Raw genomic sequence first — 20011 nt, 5'->3', positions numbered from 1 at the left:
CTACTAAACTGTCTGAGCATGTGTGAAAAAATCTACTATTTGTCGGTTCGTAGACTAATTTGAGAGTGCTACCAGGTACGTCTAAGTACTTGGTACTGTTACCCTGTTGTCGAGTAAACAGAATTCACTTTCAAATTTGTCAACAATACGACGAAGAGTGAGTTGATCAACTGAATAATTTTGTCAATAAATCCTTCTTAAATTGCTCCCAGTATATTTACAAATGAGCACTAATTTTGATAAACCAATTTGACAATTTCCAAACGTTGTTGAAGAGTTTTCCAAGATTTAACACAAATTCAATAAGAAATGTCAGAAAATAATACATAGTTTTTCTATTATAACCATTCTGAATAGGGGGAAACCCTGTATATAACTTCAAGAATAATAATTCGTAATCAGTTTTTTCACATATACTGTACTGCAACGTTACCTCAGTTGTAATTATTTGTTTTGATTTTGTTGAATTTATTTTATCATGTTATTTCAATTTTTATAGTTATTGTTTCTGCTTAAAAACTTTTATTTTTTATTCTTATTCAATTATTTTCTATTTAACTTCTCATTCTATATATTTGAAATGCTCTAACCTAAGATGAAACCCTCGAAATAAAATCAGAACAAACCCAGTAATAATTGAAATTGAATCTGTAATGATTATATAATCTTCATATTTTCGAAATCTTCAGCAATATCGAAACATGAGATGACCGAGAGAAATATCGGAAATACATTTGGAAACGTGTATTCCCGAGGAAATGTTAAAAAAAAGTGTAACGAAATGGTAATTTTGAATATTTATCGTAATAAGAACATTTCGAGATAAATATCAAAAATCAATCAAAGTTACAAAGCAACAAAACTAAATCTTTAAGATGCAAATTCATAATGACTAAGTTGACCTCCCGTCCAAACACACCTAATCTAAATCCCACTTCAAACACCTCGTCCCATCAAAACCAAGCAACCCCCAAGTCATATACAACTCCCCCTCCCCTTACGTCCCATAAACGCTCCCGTTAATTTCGCATCAGGGATTCCCTCTGACGCAGCATCCGTAATCTTCGGGGACCGCGGCACTTTCATCCGCCGGCAACCGCGCTTAATATCAGCCCATCGGGGGAATTCATCGAGAGACCGAAAACCCGCACTCCAGAATTCATCCGGGCATCCAGGCTTTGCTCCGGGGGGATAAACACCGCATCAACCGCCGTCAGACCTGACCCGTCTTTATCACTGTTTGTTTCGACCACTTAGCGGATTGCCCGGAATATACACACAACGTTGTTCCGACTCCGGTGATTGCCCCGCTTGGAATTAAACCGCTCGACTTGCCGGATTGCTGACGGTTTGGCCCGGAGTGGATGTGTCAGTGACTGGGTAGCAGCACTAAGCATCTTTACATACGTGAAATTAATTTCACGGCTTATCTGACAATTTTTCAATTCTGAAAAAAAGGGCCTCTTCGAGCGGGACTCGAACCCACAATCTCCGAATTACTAGTCCAGTACTCTGTCAACTGAGCTACCGAGGAAGGTGAAAATTCTCCGCAACGAGTGTCCACTAATCCCAGTAACGAGTGTTAGTATGCACTAATTCTGGGATTAGTGGTTCCTCATTGCGGAGAATCTTCACTTTCCTCGGTGGCTTACTGGTAGAGCGCTGGACAAGTGATTCGGAGGTGCGGGTTCGAGTCCCTCTGGAGGTGGTACTTTTTTCAGAAGAACGTTCCCAATTATATCTTGACCACTTTCGCAACATGGGGTCGAGCATTGTCATGCTGTGAAATTACTTTATCAAGTCTCTCGTTGTATTGCGGCCGTTGGTCTTTCAATGCTCGACTCAAACGCATTAATTGATTCGATAACGATCGCTTGTGATTGTTTCAGTCGGTTTTAAAAACTCATAATACACTACGCCGAGCTTGTCCCACCAAATACTGAGCATGACCTTGGAACCGTGAATATTCGGTTTGGCCGTCGATGTGGAAGCATGGCCGGGATATTCCCATAATATTGTGCGCTTGGGATCATCGTAAAGAACTCATTTTTCGTCTCCAGTCACAATGCGAAGCAGAAATTCCTTCTGTCTTTGCCTTGCAACAAGCTGTGCACAAGCAAACAAACGCCGTTCAACATCTCTCGGCTTCAACTCGTACGGTACCCAATTTCCTTGTTTCTGAATCATTCCCATGAATTTCAGGCGTTTTAAAATTGCTTGTTGCGTCACTTCCAATGATCCTACCAATTCTTGTTGCGTTTGACACGAGTCTTGATCAGGAGATGCCTCCAATTTTGTATCTTCGAAAACCTTCTCTCTTCCACGTCAAAATCACTGTTCTTGAAGCGTTGAAGCCTTTCTTGCCACGTTCTTTCACTAATAGCGGAGTCACCATATGTATTCGAGAGCATTCTATGAGCCTCAGCAACAGATTTTTTCATATTGAAGCCGAAAATTGAAACCTATATCTGTTTTGGTCCATGGAACTATTCTGAGAGAGTGTATTAAGATTGAACATGCGTATGTATTGATGACTCTCGTCATGCTCTTGCTGCTGAGGTTAGTTTTCCAAATATTTCTTATTCTCCTGATGAACTCAATCGTTAAGTCTTCCTCCATTCTTTGATGGTAGATTCGTCAGTTCTGTTTCTTTCTAAGGTATCTTGATAGTTCTTCCGATTCAATTACTAATTATTATCATTATTATTAGAATAGAAGAAGGCGAGTTGCAGATGTTAAATTGCCATCAACATTTTCCAGCCGAAGCCTACCTATTCCTGTCCAACAACTACCCAACGCAATCAGCACTCGGCTGAAATACAGTAACGGATAGCGTAACGCATCAACAATAGCAATTTTTCATTTTTCCCCCACTGAATCGATGCAGTATAATTAATTGGGTACCGGAACACACCCACTGCAAACAATTCGATTTTATGTTAACTAATGAAATGAAAACAGGAAACAATTGCACGTCCATGAAAAGATTACAGGGTTGCTATTGCCGCCTACGCATCGTACAAATATTCACTCGTTTCAATTAATTAATGATGAACACGCAAACTAACGAACGTTTTCGATCATCGGTGCCGTTCTAAAATTCGAAATTGAGAATATCGAATGAAATTTATAATGGGGTCTATTGATATACGATTATAATTTGAAATTCAATAGAAAACGATGCGAATGGCACACAAAGGTTTAATATTTCCATATCGATGGAAATTTCATTACTATATTTTAGAGAATGTATAATAGGACGGTCATCCATCCATATCATATCCCCGACCAACGCTGAATTGATTTAGGACGAATAAAGATGAACATAGCGTAACCTAAAATTCACATCTCCCAACATAAGTCTATTTTTCTACATTCATGCAAAAAGCAAAACTTTATTGAACTATATTTAGTGAAAAAAGAAGTTCTTTATTGCACTAGTGCAATAAAGTTTTTACTGCACTCATCTATCATTCTACTTCAAAGTACTGTCATCATGACAAACAAATATTTCAGCCTGAAGGAAATAATGATATACAGTTACCAAGTACTATTATGTTCACAGCAGTAACAAATCAAGAAGTGGATTTAAAAAGTACTCCACTACGAAATATTCATATTGAAAATTGCACCAATTGTTCATTCACTTTTAACATTGAGGGTAAAAATAAAGTTTGAGTTAAATTATTCGTAACGTATTAGTTCCTGTTTCAATGCAAATCGATATTAATAATAAAGTATTCAAGATGCGCTTTTCATTTTCCTACACCTAGTGCCGCACCTCAAGAAATCATTTTTTGATTTTTGCATGAACGTAGAAAAAATGTTGTATGCAACTCGTGCAAAAATTTTTTATTGCACTTGTTGCATAAATAACTATTGTCTGCCTAATAACTATAATTCTGTTTATTTATTTCAACATTGAGATGAAAATGAGACTGATAATGTCGTCATAATATTTTGTCTGAACTTCACCATACCAATTAAAGCAATATAAAATTTCAATGAACTTTTTTCTTTACAGAGGAACTCAATCTCTCCAGGCGACAGAGAGAAATACCGATCTCGAACACCTCAAGAGAACGAACACAAGAAAGCAAAAAAGGAAGATAAGGATATGGGCCACGTAAGTATTAAAGTACGTAGATTTTCAGTCCTTACTTACAATTCTTACCAAGAGTTCGATAGATGTGTGTGTCTCTGTAGATTTATCTAATCATAAATCAATCGAAACCAAACCGATTCGATGCAATTCTCCCACTAAAATCGATTAGACCGCACTAACATGCTGAAACGTCTCGGGTACTAAAACGCAGCCCTGGGGCATTCCCCTAATGGGCAATTCAGGCAAGACTAATAACCACGACCTACATGGCGGTCGAAAAAAAGCATTATTAATACTCAATTACACGGAATGAGAACGCTGACCAAAGCGGGCATATTGGATACACGAGAAATACGATTAGTACCATTTGGAGTAAAAGGTGTCGAATATTTCTGGAGTTAATGCAACATACCACCAGTGGCGTGTCTACACCTCTATTAGGCCAATTGAAAAGTCCCCGGTGTGATGCACAGATGGCGTGCTAGTATTGAATTCATACGATTTTTAGTTAGTACCAACCTTCAAACGATACATGTCAAAATTTGACAACATTCCGACCATTACTTTGTGAGATATTGCGTTGTGAGTGTAGCTACTTCGGTATTCGAGAAAGATGGAAAAAAAGAATTTTGTATGCTGATAAAATATTGCTTTTTGAAGGGAAAAAATACAGTTGAAGCAAAATCTTGGCTTGATGAAGAGTTTCCGGGGTCTGCACTAGGAAAATCAACCATTATTGATTGGTATGCTTAGTTTAAACGTGATGAAATGAGCATCGATGACGGCAAACGCAGTGGACGCCCAAAAGAGGCTGTCACCGACGAAAAAATCAAAAAAGTTCACAAAATAATTTTGAATGACAGTAAAATGAAGTTGATCGAGATAGCAGACATTGTGAAGATATCATCTGAACGTGTACATATCATTCACGAATATTTGTACATGAGAAAGCTGTGTGCAAAATGGGTGCCACGCGAGCTCACAATCGATCAAAAGCAACAACGTGTAAATGATTCTGAGCAATGTTTGAAACTGTTCAAGAGCAATAATCCTGAATTTTTTCGTCGATATGTGATAATGGATAAAACATGGCTCTATCATTTCACTCCGCAGTCCAATCGACAGTCAGCTGAGAGGACTGCACACGATGAACCGAATCTAAAGCAAGGAAAAACACAACAGTCAGCTGGCAAGGTTATGGCATTGGTATGCTGGGATGCGCAAGGTACAATATTCATTGATTACCTCCAAAAGGGCTAGACAACATCAACAGCGATCATTATATAGCGTTATTGGATCGTTTAAAGGATGAAATCGTTAAAAAACGGCCCCATTTGAAGAAAAAAGATGCTGTTTCTTCAAGACAATGCGCCGTGTCACAAATCAATGAAAACAATGGCAAAATTGCATGAATTAGGCTCCGAATTGCTTCTGCATCCACCGTATTCGCCAGATCTGGTCCCCAGCGACTTTTTCCTGTTCTCAGACCTCAAAAGAATGCTCACTGGAAAGAAACTCAGCGCCAAAGAAGAAATAATCGCCGAAACTAAGGCCTCTTTTGAAGCGAAAGACAAATCGTACTACAAAAATGGTATCGAAAAGTTGGAAGGTCGCTATAATCGCTGTATCGCCGCCCTCGAAGGCAACTATGTTGAATAATAAAATCGAATTTTCCAAAAAAAAAAATGGGTTTTACTATGGTAGACTAGGCACTTTTCCATTGGCCTAAAAGTAGAGATTCTGCTATAAGATTTGAATGGTTAGAAATCTCTTGTCATATCTTGCCAGAATTAATCAATCGTATATACTCTGAAATGCGATCATTATGATTATCCTCCCATTATAAATGCGTTTGTTCTTTTCGCTTCCACGCCACTGCATACCGGGCACGGATTGATCATGGTGGTGTAACTTTAATGAGATGGAAGATTGAAGAAAATTACCGATCCGGTCAAAGCGGCACGTATAATTTAGCAGCTATTACTCTCGGTTTTGTGTATAATACGCCAAAACATTAAATAATAATAACACGTCCAACATATATATCTATATATATGTAGCTCGGGGTTTGGGCAATTTAAAACTGAAAGCTGTAACGTTAATGGGTTGGCGCTCCGCTGCTGGCTGCCAGGAAATTACTTCATTCTCATATTTGGCGTAATCATTGCTCGAATATGGACGGAAAATTAGAGCCGGGCCTAAAATTCACTCGTGAAATGGCTGTGGGAGCTGGGTCTTTATGATAGGTTTTTTAATCTGAGTTGCGGTTTATTACTCTTGATTGGCATCGCTTGGAATCATTTGTAGAAAGTAGTCTGTAATTTTCACATTTGAACCAAGCTACCAATTAACACTTCCTTCAGAATCCTAAGTATCTGAGACATTCATGAAGAACACTAAGTGCTCACACATACAGATGCTGATCTCACATATCAGTAGTTTTGTAAAAGTTGAAATGCAGAATAAGGTTATACTAAGAAAAAAAGGGTCGTTGCTGAATATTTTGACTCAACTACCGGTCGTAATTTGAAAATTCTAGCAATTGATGAAGTGTTCTGTTCACTGCTTCCATGAGCAATATCCTCCAATAGCATAATTCCAACAGGTTGGTTGTCATGACTTTCCAGAACTTCTTAACAGAATCTGTATTTATCACTGCAGACAATGGCTTTCCTATCGAGGTCCCAGTTGAGCCCTTCAAAGGTTATTAGGCGATGTGGTGACCTACGAGATCCTTAATTTTCTGAGAGGCATTTGCTTATGGAAAGAAGTTACCTTTGGCAATAAACCTGCCTTGTGTTGCATCCAAGAGGTGGTGGAACTACATGTGCTGTTTAAGTCATCTTCATTTCGTATCAGTGCGAGTACAAAGGCCATAACATACAGAGAAATACATCTGCGATAGCAAACATCAGTAACACAAACATCAATTGAAACCATGAGCAACATATATAGATAAAGACGCCAAAGACTGTTGGGACCACAATCTTGTTATCAAACCTTCACAAGTAAAGAAGAAGGAGAAAATATTGATTGGGTTCTTTCACATTCTCAACTTGCCTTCTCATCCTTGCAAGACTATCATGCAAGCCCTAACAAAATCTGGAGACACTGAAGACAATGGTATTCCTTTGCTCTCAGCCAACATGACGCTGTGCGTTACATCCATGAGGTGACGGGACCACATTTTCTACTTAAGCTTAAATCATCTTTATGAATATTAAAGGCCATAAACACAAAGAACATTCATATTGCGACAGCAAACATCAGTGACAAACATCGATTGAAACCACCAGCAACATTCATATAGAAATAGGAAAGTAACAGTGGTAAATACATTCGATGCACTATTATTGCAGGCCTGTTGAGTACACAATCTTGTTATCAAACTTTCACAAGTTAGGAAGAAGGAGTTAGTTTGTATTATTGTATGTTGGAATGAAAAATTTGTGCTAGGCAGGATTCCAGCGTTACTCAACTCCCACTTTCAAATAGCAAGATTTTATCTCAAAGGGCTCCCATATTTATAAATTTGAATATATACATATCACACGAATGATTCTAACCTCACTTATATGATCCAAAGAGACAATTTTGCCTTGTACAAAAATAATAATATCTTACGATATTGACTGTTTCCTCGACGTGATCCAAACATAAAACCATAGCAATTCAACCCTTCACCCCAAAAAAAACCCTTTCCACTCTTCCCTCCTACCCCCTCTCCCCAAATGCCTCCATATCCCCAAATCGTGCGGAGCCCTATAAACGACTGTTGGGATGGAAAACTATCAGCCGTTCCGTTTAGCAGGGCCCTTCCACATCCGACCCGGAGAGTCATGTTCAGGAGCGGAAGGACGTTTAAAAGGCGCGTTATATTTTTATGTTCGAGGAGTAGTTTGCAGCCGGGATCGTAAAAATAATGCGCAATAAACAGACGCCCGGTCGTGAGGGTGATGTCGATGTTTTATCGTAATTGCGGAATGTCGTTTTCATGGCAGCGTCTCCGACGGGGTCGGCACTAGGTCTGATCATTTGGCGGGAACATGAGGTGGATGATTCCTCGGGTGGTTTTGGGATGCTGCCTTTGGAATAGGATGAATTGGAGTATTTGATACTCTTCCTTTCACCTTCGATGTAATAAATGATGTGGCAGCATGAATATAGCTACCAAGATTATGGTAATATGTTACTTCTGGATAACAATGCAAGGAATTATATTGCACCACAACTTTATGGTCTATTTTGCCCCCCAGAGAGCTTTTCTCACCATGCACTAGGTATCAAGACAATAAATCGACAAGGTTGGCAAATTTACCTAGCTTATAGATCTACTTACTGAATACTGTTAAGGGGTTAGCTTCCACCACGTCTATTGTGTCTTCCAATGCGCTATCTACAGCTCGCCAGTATCTAGGATGGCTTCAAGGCTATTGTGTCCCCCACTGTACCATCTAGTTCAGTCAATTTGTGCACACGAGGTCCTCTCAAGTATTCAGCACCTCAAAAAATATATGAAAACGAAGAAATCAAAACTACCCAAAGACATACCTGTGGAAAACACATATTGGCTGGACTTCTACAGCTCCCCTTTCAGATGCAGAGTTCTAATGAAATCCAGTATCTGGGATGGTCTCTTGAAGGTCACATCCTCATTCCTGCAAAGATCTAGTCTAAAGAGTTTCTGCGATGTCTTTCAATGGCTAGACATTCTGTGGCCAGGTGTTTCTTCTTTACGAATTTCTTCCTTCCTGAGACGGCAATGCCCTGTAAGTTCAGTACAAGATCTCTGTATTAGGAGGAACTCTAATGGATATACACTGAGGGATCAGATAAAGAGCAGCTGAATAAAAGAGCATGGACAAATGGATGATGTGGTCATGTTGGTAAGATCGTGGAGAAGAGAATGAAGGGATCGCGTAGATAGAATGGGCGATAGCAGAATGTCAAAATGGATGAAAGATCATGTACCACAAAGAAAAAGACCTCCAGGTCGGCTGCCCAAGAAGTGGACGTTAGAATTAATTGAGAGCGACAGCAGTAATGACAGAACTGATGTAGAAGAAGTAACGTCGACGCACAAAGGTCTCATTGAAGCATAGTAGTGTTGAGATGGAAAAAACTTTGTGCAAAAAAATAAGAACGCCACAAAAACTGTCACTAATCCAACCCTTCTCCACCAGATCATCAATTTTTTTCATACCTCATACACTTATTTCTGTAAATTCATCCGAAGCGAACAAAGCCTTCACATTCGCGAAGTGTATAGGTATAGATCGTTTTAAAAGCCTGTCGTTGCAATAACATGACCCTCGTATCAGATGTAGCTCTCTCGAACGACAGGGTTGATAGTTTTCCCCCTAACAGCCATTTATTTTCTGGTTGGTTTCATTCCGAAGATAGATAAGCAGTTAACTGCGGATACGGGAAATTGAAATTTTGTCGTACGGTTATCGACGTTCTCGAACTAGCCGCTGAATGGAGTAGATGGGGAGATTGGTATTGAAGGATTCCTCCAATGTTGCAGCGAGATGAAATCGGGGAGTTCTTGAACAAAAAATGAAATGAACCTAATATTTTTGGAGATATAATCATAGGAAGTTTTCGATGGATTGATAAGTTTCTAATATGCAGAGGAGTCATCTGAGTTATTGCATTTTAGTTTTTCAGTACAAATTACTATGCAGTCTGTTCAAATTCTCGCATAAATAGGAGGTCGTCGAACAGAAAGAGGTGCTGACAGTCCAGGTTCGAACTGAGGATAATTCTCATAATCATACAGCTTGTACTTCATATTATTCTAAAGGGTGTTTTTTTTAGAGTCATAGAACTTTAAATTGCAATAAAACAACGATGGATTATTCGATTGACATAAATTTTATTTATCAGCAAGATAATCTTGTGGCATTACATTTCAAATATGATTTCTGGCATATGACCGCCACGGCTGGCTCGGATGTAGTCCAATCTGGACGTCCAATTTTCGATGACTTTCTCCAATATTTGTGGCCGTATATCGGCAATAACACGGCGAATGTTGTCTTCCAAATGGTCAAGGGTTTGTGGCTTATCCGCATAGGCCAATGACTTTACATAGCCGCACAGAAATTAGTCTAGCGGTGTTAAATCACAATATCTTGCAGGCCAATTCACAGATCCAATACGTGAAATTAGGCGGTAACCAAACGTGTCTTTCAATAAATCGATTGTGGCACGAGCTGTGTGACATGTTGCGCCGTCTTGTTGGAACCACAGCTCCTGGACATCATGGTTGTTCAATTCAGGAATGAAAAAGTTAGTAATCATGGCTCTATACCAATCACCATTGACTGTAACGTTCTGGCCATCATCGTTTTTGAAGAAGTACGGACCAATGATAACACCAGCCCATAAAGCGCACCAAACAGTCAGTTTTTCTGGATGTAACAGTTTTGTTTGTTGACGTAGCAATTCAACCAGAAGTGCGCTTCATCGCTAAACAAAATAAAATGGACGTAGTGCGCGATACGTATTCCGCACAGAACCATTATTTTCGAAATAAAATTGCACTATTTGCAAGCGTTGTTCGGGCGTGAGTCTATTCATGATGAATTGCCAAACCAAGCTGAGAATAAATCACTTGACAGCTGTTAAATCGGTCTCCATCTTGAACAGTAATGCCAACTTAAAGTTATATACCTCGAAAAAACACGCATTGCAAAATCATCAATTTACAATTGATAACTACATTCCGTTACGAGTATGATCGTAACAGTCTGTTAAGGTCGAAGGACGGATAGTATTTATTACCTTCTGGCCAATAACAGTTGCCCTATGCGCAAACCATTCGATTTACTTTGTTTATATTGCTCCGTCTTATATTTGAATCAGATTGATTAGATTTTTTTTCAGAAGTAACTGTATCACAATAATATTGGCTATATCCCAAGATCCTTGCACACCAAAACCTTAAAACCCACTTTGCATATTAGCACCTAATTATCATGAAATAATTTTATCGTTATGACAACCAAGATGGCGCGCAATGCAAATTTTACCCTTGATATTCTTCCACGTCGATTGGAGAATGGCAATGAAAACGTTACAACGTCTACAGGAAGATCCTATCGCCCCAGAATGTCAGGATTATCATGAATTAAGCCAACCTCGTCTACAATTCTCACGTTTTTGCACGGCCCGTAGCTGAGCTACCGGAAAGAGCAACAAAACTAAATTGCAGTGACTTTATATCGTCGTCGCATACTGGAAATCCTCGCTGCCGGATAGGCTATCCAATAACATCGAGATTTCTCGGGAGAGAACAACTTTCGGAATCCACTTTTTGTTGTCATCGTTTGAGACTAAAGACGAGATGCATCTCTCGTATCTCTGGTCGCCTTGTTAAACGACTTCCAGGAATTTCTTGCGAAGAGGACATATGGCCGATGGCGGCATCCAGTGCGAAGGACCATTTGAATTTATTACGGTAACGTGATATCGAGATATCGGAAAGAGTCTGAAACTGCCCCATTATATGGTAAACAGTGTCGTCGACTCCGTTTTCTTCACCTTGATGGAGATACAAGACTTTGCATGCAAACTGGCGTTTGGTTTTTCTGATAATGAACGTTTGGAATTGTTCAAGAAAAAACTGGTCTATAGATTGAAACTTCGATATGAGGGCGGAGCCATGTGATACATTTCCTCTACTTCTGAAAGATTTAGTTCTGGTGCGATATATTGATGGCACTGTGAACTATGTATATCAAACACCAATTGTTTGATATACATAGATGACACTTATGGAGATCACATTTATGTTGTAAAAAGTTTATTCTGGTAATTGGATCTTTAGAATTTCTTCAAAATTTGTCACTTTTGATAAATAGGCATTCATATAGGGTGTTTTTTTTAGAGCCATAGAACTTTAAATTGCAATAAAACAACGATGGATTATTCGATTGACATGAATTTTATTTATCCGCAAGATAATCTTGTGGCATTACATTTTAAATATGATTTCTGGCATATAACCGCCACGGCTGGCTCGGATGTAGTCCAATTTGGACGTCCAATTTTCGATTACTTTTTCTAACATTTGTGGCCGTATATCGGCAATAACGCGGCGAATGTTGTCTTCCAAATGGTCAAGGGTTTGTAGCTTATCCGCATAGACCAATGACTTTACATAGCCCCACAGAAAGTAGTCTAGCGGTGTTAAATCACAAGATCTTGGAGGCCAATTCGCAGGTCCAAAACGTGAAATTAGGCGGTCACCAAGCGTGTATTTCAATAAATCGATCGTGGCACGAGCTGTGTGGCATGTTGCGCCGTCTTGTTGGAACCACAGCTCCTGGACATCATGGTTGTTCAATTCAGGAATGAAAAAGTTAGTAATCATGGCTCTATACCGATCACCATTGACTGTAACGTTCTGGCCATCATCGTTTTTGAAGAAGTACGGACCAATGATTCCACTAGCCCATAAAGCGCACCAAGCAGTCAGTTTTACTGGATGTAACTGTGTTTCGACATACACTTGAGGATTAGCTTCACTCCAAATGCGGCAGTTTTGTTTGTTGACGTAGCCATTCAACCAGAAGTGCGCTTTATCGCTAAACAAAATGAAATGGACGTAGTGCGCGATAAGTGTTCCGCACAGAACCATTATTTTCGAAATAAAATTGCACTATTTGTAAGCTTTGTTCAGGCGTGAGTCTATTCATGATGAATTGCTAAACCAAACTGAGGATAAATCACTTGACAGCTGTTAAATCGGTCGCCATCTTGAACAGTAATGCCAACTTAAAGTTATATACCTCGAAAAAAAAACACCCGTTACATAGATTACACTTATGGAGATCACATTTTTTGTAAAAAAGTTATTCTGATACTTGAATCTCTACAAATTCTTCAAAATTTGTCAGGCAATTATATACTCATAATTGAGTAGATATTCAACGTTTCAAGCAAAAAGAATTAAGTGTCTTCAGCAGTTTGTGATTTGCACAACAAAATTTTTCAATAGAAACCTACCAAACTTATCAAAAATGACTTTTTTTTCACTAAAAAATCAATTGAATTCCTTGCAGCAGTGTATTTCATAACTGTAAAATGATTTAATAATAAATACCGTTCATTGAGCTGTCCATTTGTCACCAACCTGAGTTCTTCAGCATGTAGATAAATCTTATACATAGGTGACACTTATGAACATCACATTCATTTCTTAAAATGTTATACTTGGACTAACTCTCCACATAGGCTTTGTTACTGTGTCCCTACCCCCTTTAGTCCATATCTACAAAAAACTCAAAAACCAATTTTTCTTCCAGCACAGCGACGGTGAGAAGAGCGATCAGGATCTAGTTGTAGACGACGCATCTGAAGATCCCGTATCACCTCCGAACGGGACAGCGTCACCGAGGGAGAACGGTCTGGATAAAATGAACGCCAAGAAGGATCACCCAGGTCCTCACAGCCCTAGGTCAGGTACGTCGAGTAACGCGTCTACCCCGTCGACCAAAAAGTTGGATGGAGACAAACCGACCACCCCCATCTCCAAACCGGTCACCCCAACGTCTGCTGCGGGCCCTTCGAGCGGCGCTGGAGGCTTGAAACCAGTCGTCAAGCCGCCAACGTTGGGGCAGTACCCTCCCTACCTGGCGGGCATCTCAAACGGTAGGCCAAGAGATGATTTCATCTTGAGGAGCTTGGTACCACTTTCCGACCACGGCCCGACCACAAAATTACGGTTGGTGTGTGGTTGGTAGCAACTTAGTACCACAATATTGTGGTCAGTGGGTTCCTTCTAACCTCAGCCCGACGGTGGTTTTGTTGTTGTGTTGTTAATGTTTTCTTGGTTTCTGGTTATCTTTGTAGACCTAACGATTTTCATGCAAGATGAGAAGAACTAAAACCAAAAGCATATAAGGGCCTTGACACTGAGATTCTGAGATTGAAGATGCATGCCTTCTGGTCTCTTTTTGGTGCTTGAGATAGGCATTAAATTCAAGTGAACTTGAACCCATGAATAGTCAAAATGCAGGTCGATAAACACAACATTTTTGCTTTTTGTTAGAATATGCATTTCAACTATTTTCATTTAAATATAAAATCATATTATTGTGGTCATATAATTGTATCAATACAGAAAATGTGTGAACAAGACATGAGATTAACTTCAAGATAATTAGTGTCGAAAAATACCACACATATATCAGACATTGCCCTTTCAATATACATGAGAAGGGACGTCAAAACAGTTGCCAAAAATGTGTTCTCTAAAAATCCAAAAATCGATCGTATCGATATTACAGCAGAAGAACCAAAAATTTATTGATAATTCAGTTGTGATCCTCCACTATTGTTCCATCTAATCTCCAACCGCTGATATCTTTTGCCGCTTGACCTTGTAATAACCTTGAACCTCGTTTTGCAGGAGCAGCTCCCCATGAACTACAGGCTGCGGCGGCAGCGGCTGCTGGAGCTTACGGTGGACTCCACAACAACCTGCCACCAGCCTTGAACAACTATCCAAGACCGCCTCTTCAAGTTGGCTATGATCCCCATTCCCAGATGAGAGCCCCAGTTGTACCAGGACTTGGTATACCCGGTGGTAAACCGTAAGTATTTCTGCATTGAATTTTGACAAAACTATAAACCTTCAAGATGTTAATCTGAATTAGCCTTTTGAAACTCCAACCAGTCTGATCTTTTGGTCTATACCTACCCTGCTCAACAATTCATAAGAAGATTGCCTGCCATATTGGTAAATCTGACAACTTCGTCAAAAACGTTCTCCTGAAAATGGCTAGATTATGCAATTTTCATCTGCTAACAAATACAGTGCGAAAGCTACTCCTGCAGATAATACAAACTCAGCTTGTGTTAGCTGCATAAGCTTTTGTATAGTCCGAAATATACCCCCAGGACCCTTCATTGAAAGGCCCACACCTTTCAATATTTTTTTTCGAACCTACAGAAGGGTTCAGGTCCAGCAAGTGTTAATCCTGAAGCTCTGTTTGCAATTTCATCAGTTTCTAAGTAAACCTACTGGGAATTGCTGATAGTGATTGGGATGAGGAATCGTCATTAGTGTCATCTGTGTGATTCAGTTCTCCACAGGATCCTAAATAGCTTTCAGACTATTACTATCTTATACCCTTTCTTCATTTCTCTAAACCAACTATGTTACTTTTCAGGGCCTACTCATTTCATGTGAGCGCAGAAGGTCAGATGCAACCCGTGCCATTTCCACCAGATGCCTTAATCGGACCTGGAATACCGAGACATGCGCGACAAATTAACACCCTGAGCCATGGTGAAGTTGTTTGCGCAGTCACTATTTCAAACCCCACAAAATACGTATATACAGGTGGAAAAGGATGTGTAAAAGTTTGGGACATAAGCCAGCCAGGCTCTAAAAGCCCTGTATCCCAATTAGATTGCTTAGTGAGTATTTAGCTTCGTTTAAGATAAATATTAAGTAATCAAAACTACTCGTCTAGTTTCTAACCTTAAAAAATCCCAGTTTTCCAGACATTAACATGTTTTTTTCTGTTTCCAGCAACGAGATAATTATATAAGATCAGTGAAACTACTACCTGATGGGAGGACACTTATAGTCGGTGGTGAAGCCAGTAACCTTTCTATATGGGACCTTGCTAGCCCCACCCCGAGGATCAAGGCCGAATTAACCTCTAGCGCACCAGCCTGCTACGCCCTAGCCATCAGTCCCGACTCCAAGGTCTGTTTTAGCTGCTGCAGCGACGGCAACATTGCCGTGTGGGATTTGCACAACCAGACGCTTGTTCGACAGTTCCAAGGCCATACAGATGGCGCCTCCTGCATTGACATTTCTGCAGATGGCACCAAACTATGGACAGGCGGCTTGGACAATACTGTCCGTAGCTGGGACTTGAGAGAAGGCAGACAACTCCAACAGCATGACTTTAGTTCGCAGATCTTCTCACTTGGATATTGTCCTACCGGTGAATGGCTTGCAGTAGGCATGGAGAACTCCAACGTTGAAGTTCTGCATGCATCCAAACCAGACAAGTATCAACTCCATTTGCACGAGAGTTGCGTTCTGAGTTTGCGATTTGCAGCGTGCGGTAAATGGTTCGTATCGACCGGCAAGGATAACTTATTGAACGCTTGGCGGACGCCGTATGGTGCCAGTATATTCCAGGTAAATTTCTACTCTTCTTATAAAGGATGTTTTTTTTTAGAGCTATAGAACTTTAAATTGCAATAAAACAACGATGGATTATTCGATTGACATGAATTTTATTTATCCGCAAGATAATCTTGTGGCATTACATTTTAAATATGATTTCTGGCATATGACCGCCAAGGCTGGCTTAAATGTAGTCCAATCTGGACGTCCAATTTTCGATGACTTTTTCCAACATTTGTGGCCGTATATCGGCAATAACACGGCGAATGTCAAGGGTTTGTGGCTTATCCGCATAGACCAATGACTTTACATAGCCCCACAGAAAGTAGTCTAGCGGTGTTAAATCACAAGATCTTGGAGGCCAATTCACAGGTCCAAAACGTGAAGTTAGGCTGTCACCAAACGTGTCTTTCAATATATCGATTGTGGCACGAGCTGTGTGACATGTTGCGCCGTCTTGTTGGAACCACAGCTCCTGGACATCATGGTTGTTTAATTCAGGAATTATAAAGTTAGTAATCATGGCTCTATACCGATCACCATTGACTGTAACATTCTGGCCATCATCGTTTTTATATATTATACGTAACTGAGGACAATAGTTTGAGCTTTTAGCAAAAATGCCTATAATATACATTAGTTGGCTGTGAATCTCTTCATGGCAGGCATAGTGTCAGGTTTTACCATATTTACTCTCCATCAAAATAAATATTGGGCTGCCACAAAATTAACGATGTTGTTATGATGAATGACAAAAAGAAGTTGTTACTGTGCCAACCGACGCCATTTAAAGTCACGTGATTGTACTGTACAATTCGTAACCCATCTTATATTGTTCTTCCTCTTAATCAAACTTATTTCATCATTTTCATTCCAACATGATCTCCTCTTAAGCTGGATTTTATCAACTGTTGTTATTTCTCTGTGAAGCTCAACCTAAGTGTTTCTTCTTCTTTTAAGATAACCTAAGCTAGCATCCCTTGTAATAATTTTTATTTTTTTTTCAGTCTAAGGAGTCGTCGAGTGTGTTAAGCTGTGACATTTCAGCGGATGACAAATACATAGTTACAGGCTCTGGGGATAAGAAGGCAACAGTCTACGAAGTGATCTATTGAAGCCAATAGACTACTTAGCAGACTTGAAACGAATTTGTGCAAGACTCGAGTAGAATAATAAAAGAAATGTGATACTTATATATAATTACTATTTTCTGGTTGGATTTTATGAGTTGATAAAAATTTAAGTGATCTGACTGTCGTTTCGTTAGTTTCGGTGATCTCCATGACAATTTAACGATATATATATAGTTATCTGATTTATATACAGAATGATTGGAACAAGTTGGTTAGTCAATCCAACAAATGAACTCTAGATTGAATGATTTTACCTTTGAATATTGTAAATACAATTGACGAAAATAAGCACACTGTTTTTTGTTATTTAATATGTAGCGCATTGTCCAGAATGCAAAAACAATACAAAGACAAATGTATAATATTATATATTTGTAATTAATGCTATTCCAGCGAAGTATCTCGATGTTGCTCCCACTACTTCGCATGTGCAAAATAGTACCTTTTTGTGTATATCAATGTATTTCCGTTTCTCCAACTAGATAGCATTTAATACATCTGAATTTATGTTATAGATTTGTAGATACTGAAAATTATATCCTTGTTTTTATTTTCATATTTGATAAAGTTAAGTCCCTTTTTTTTTGATTTTTACTAATTCAATCGTCTTAATATTCTCAATATGATGTCAATAGAATTGTTCAGTATTTCGTATTTTTTGTAATGAAAGGTCATCAACAATGCATACCTCAGCATAACAAGAGAAACAATAGCCCAGATGTATTTTTACCAGAAGTCGAAAATAAATTATGTTATTTTCATTCTTAAGCTCGACAATTTTTTTCAGCATTAGTGCTGGTTATTCCCTCATTGTATATCCTTTTTTTTAAGAATTTTGCAGTGTAACTAGAGAGTTGTTTTTCCAATGTGTTGTGACGAAAGTGTAGTGAATATCCTGTTGAATAGGTTTGATTTATGGGTTTTTTCATAACCAATAGATATTTATAAAAATATTGATGTGGAATCAGAAGGCCTTCTCTACCGACCATCCTAGGGCTCTAAGAGTTCTCAGAAGCTTACAGATTTTTACTGTGTCCAATCACCATTTCAGTAAATGTTTTGCTCAACAGCCAATAGAATAGTTATTTATAATACAAGTGCAGAAGGCATTGATATTCTTCCACGAGTTCAAAATTCAAAAACGAGCCACGAAGTGGCGAGTTTTGGAATGAACGAGTGGTAGAATGAGCCTTCTGTACGAGTATTATACATTATTTTCTCTAATTTATTGCATTTTCATTGAAATTAATGAAATATTTCCATAAATATATTTTAGTGATTTTTGCATTGAAAAATGTTGGTTGGCAGAACTGATTTCTTTAAGGCAAATTGATGAATTGACAGATAAAGCCGTGGCGGAAAGTTCGGAGTACCAACATAGAATAATAAAATATAACCATGAAAACTGTGCGTTTCTGATATATTCTCGCACGATTTTGTTCTACAAGATGTGGAAGAATGAACGGAATAACCACAGAATTAGAGAAATAATATTCAAGTATCAACATAATAAAATGTAATTCTAGGTAATAATCATTTTTCGGAAAGTGATGTTTTTCCGTTGTTGAGCAGGAGAAGCACAATATAACGTGGGCGCATTCGCCATTTTACAACGCCATTATTATGCTTGCTCCATTTGGGAAAAAAATCTCAACCTCCCAATTTATGATTAATATGATTCTGATTGATTATGATTCAATTTCATTCAAACACTATCAAATGATGAGATAGTTGGACCGTTCAATTTATTTGTATCACCTTGAACAAGGTTAAATTGAATTTTTCGTTTTATTCAATCTCAATGGCAATTTAAATTTTATTCGACTATGAATACTAATAATTTTCATTTTTCGAAAAAAAAATTGGAAAGCACTAACTTCATGTCAGAAGATTTTGTGCGCTCGTCATCCATGCGCGAATTGCGCCCTTGATTATTTCCTTTATTCAAATAAACTATTGTTTTGTGTATAAAAGAAATCTTTTAAAAAACGCCCATATGAATATTTAGTCTTCTGAACACAAGTTGGAAGTCTGAACTTTTGAAAAAAAACTTAATTTTCAAAATATTTACCTCCGAAGTTCAATCCACTATGGAATTCTTTTACTCAATTAATATGCAAAGGAACATGCCATGACAAAATAGAATAAGAGTACCTACTTTCAACGCAATGTCACTCCGTTAGAAAAATTTTGTTGAGAAAGCGAAAAGATTATTAAAAAAATTTTGACAGTACCTCGTTCATCTCATATTAGTTCTCCTCTTTCGTTAGACAAACAATAGACATTCCAGAGAAGATACAGCAAGTGGGAATAGAGCGCTTATTCTTGAAGTTTCTATGATTCTGGGTACAGTATCAGCAATACCTATTCAGCAAGAAATAGTAATCAGAAACGAATAAAAATAATCCAAGCTATTCTCCAGAAAATAATGACATTTTTAGAATGCGCATAGATATGAAATTTTCCAACAGCAAGAGCAGGTTTTACTTTGGACCAAATTGAACATTAAGATTAATTCAATTTCCGTTTTATTATGTAAATGATGAACACTTCGAGTAAAATTTCCAAATTTCAGAATGTTTAGGAACTGTTGAATGATAATCGAAGTAGGAA

General features: G+C 38.5%; 1 protein-coding gene across 3 annotated transcripts in view; it reads left to right on the top strand.

Annotated features, from left to right (window-relative positions):
* Positions 1-18166, top strand: part of LOC123675874 (transducin-like enhancer protein 3-B) — a 170369-nt gene extending 152203 nt beyond the window's left edge. The window contains exons 8-13 of one of the 3 annotated variants that reach the window (XM_045611416.1): positions 4025-4138; positions 13420-13576; positions 14526-14709; positions 15289-15538; positions 15654-16277; positions 17273-18166. In XM_045611416.1, coding sequence (XP_045467372.1) covers positions 4025-4138; positions 13420-13576; positions 14526-14709; positions 15289-15538; positions 15654-16277; positions 17273-17380 — 1437 coding nt within the window. In that variant the 3' untranslated portion in view covers positions 17381-18166. Of the gene's footprint in view, positions 1-4024; positions 4139-13419; positions 13766-14525; positions 14710-15288; positions 15539-15653; positions 16278-17272 lie in introns of all 3 variants that reach the window. The other 2 variants (XM_045611414.1, XM_045611415.1) reach the window with 2 other exon arrangements.
* The last annotated feature ends 1845 nt before the right edge of the window (positions 18167-20011 follow it).

This window comes from Harmonia axyridis, chromosome 3 (assembly GCF_914767665.1).
Source record: "Harmonia axyridis chromosome 3, icHarAxyr1.1, whole genome shotgun sequence".
Classification (NCBI taxonomy): Eukaryota; Metazoa; Arthropoda; class Insecta; order Coleoptera; family Coccinellidae; genus Harmonia; species Harmonia axyridis.
This window is presented reverse-complemented; position numbering and strand designations above follow the sequence as displayed.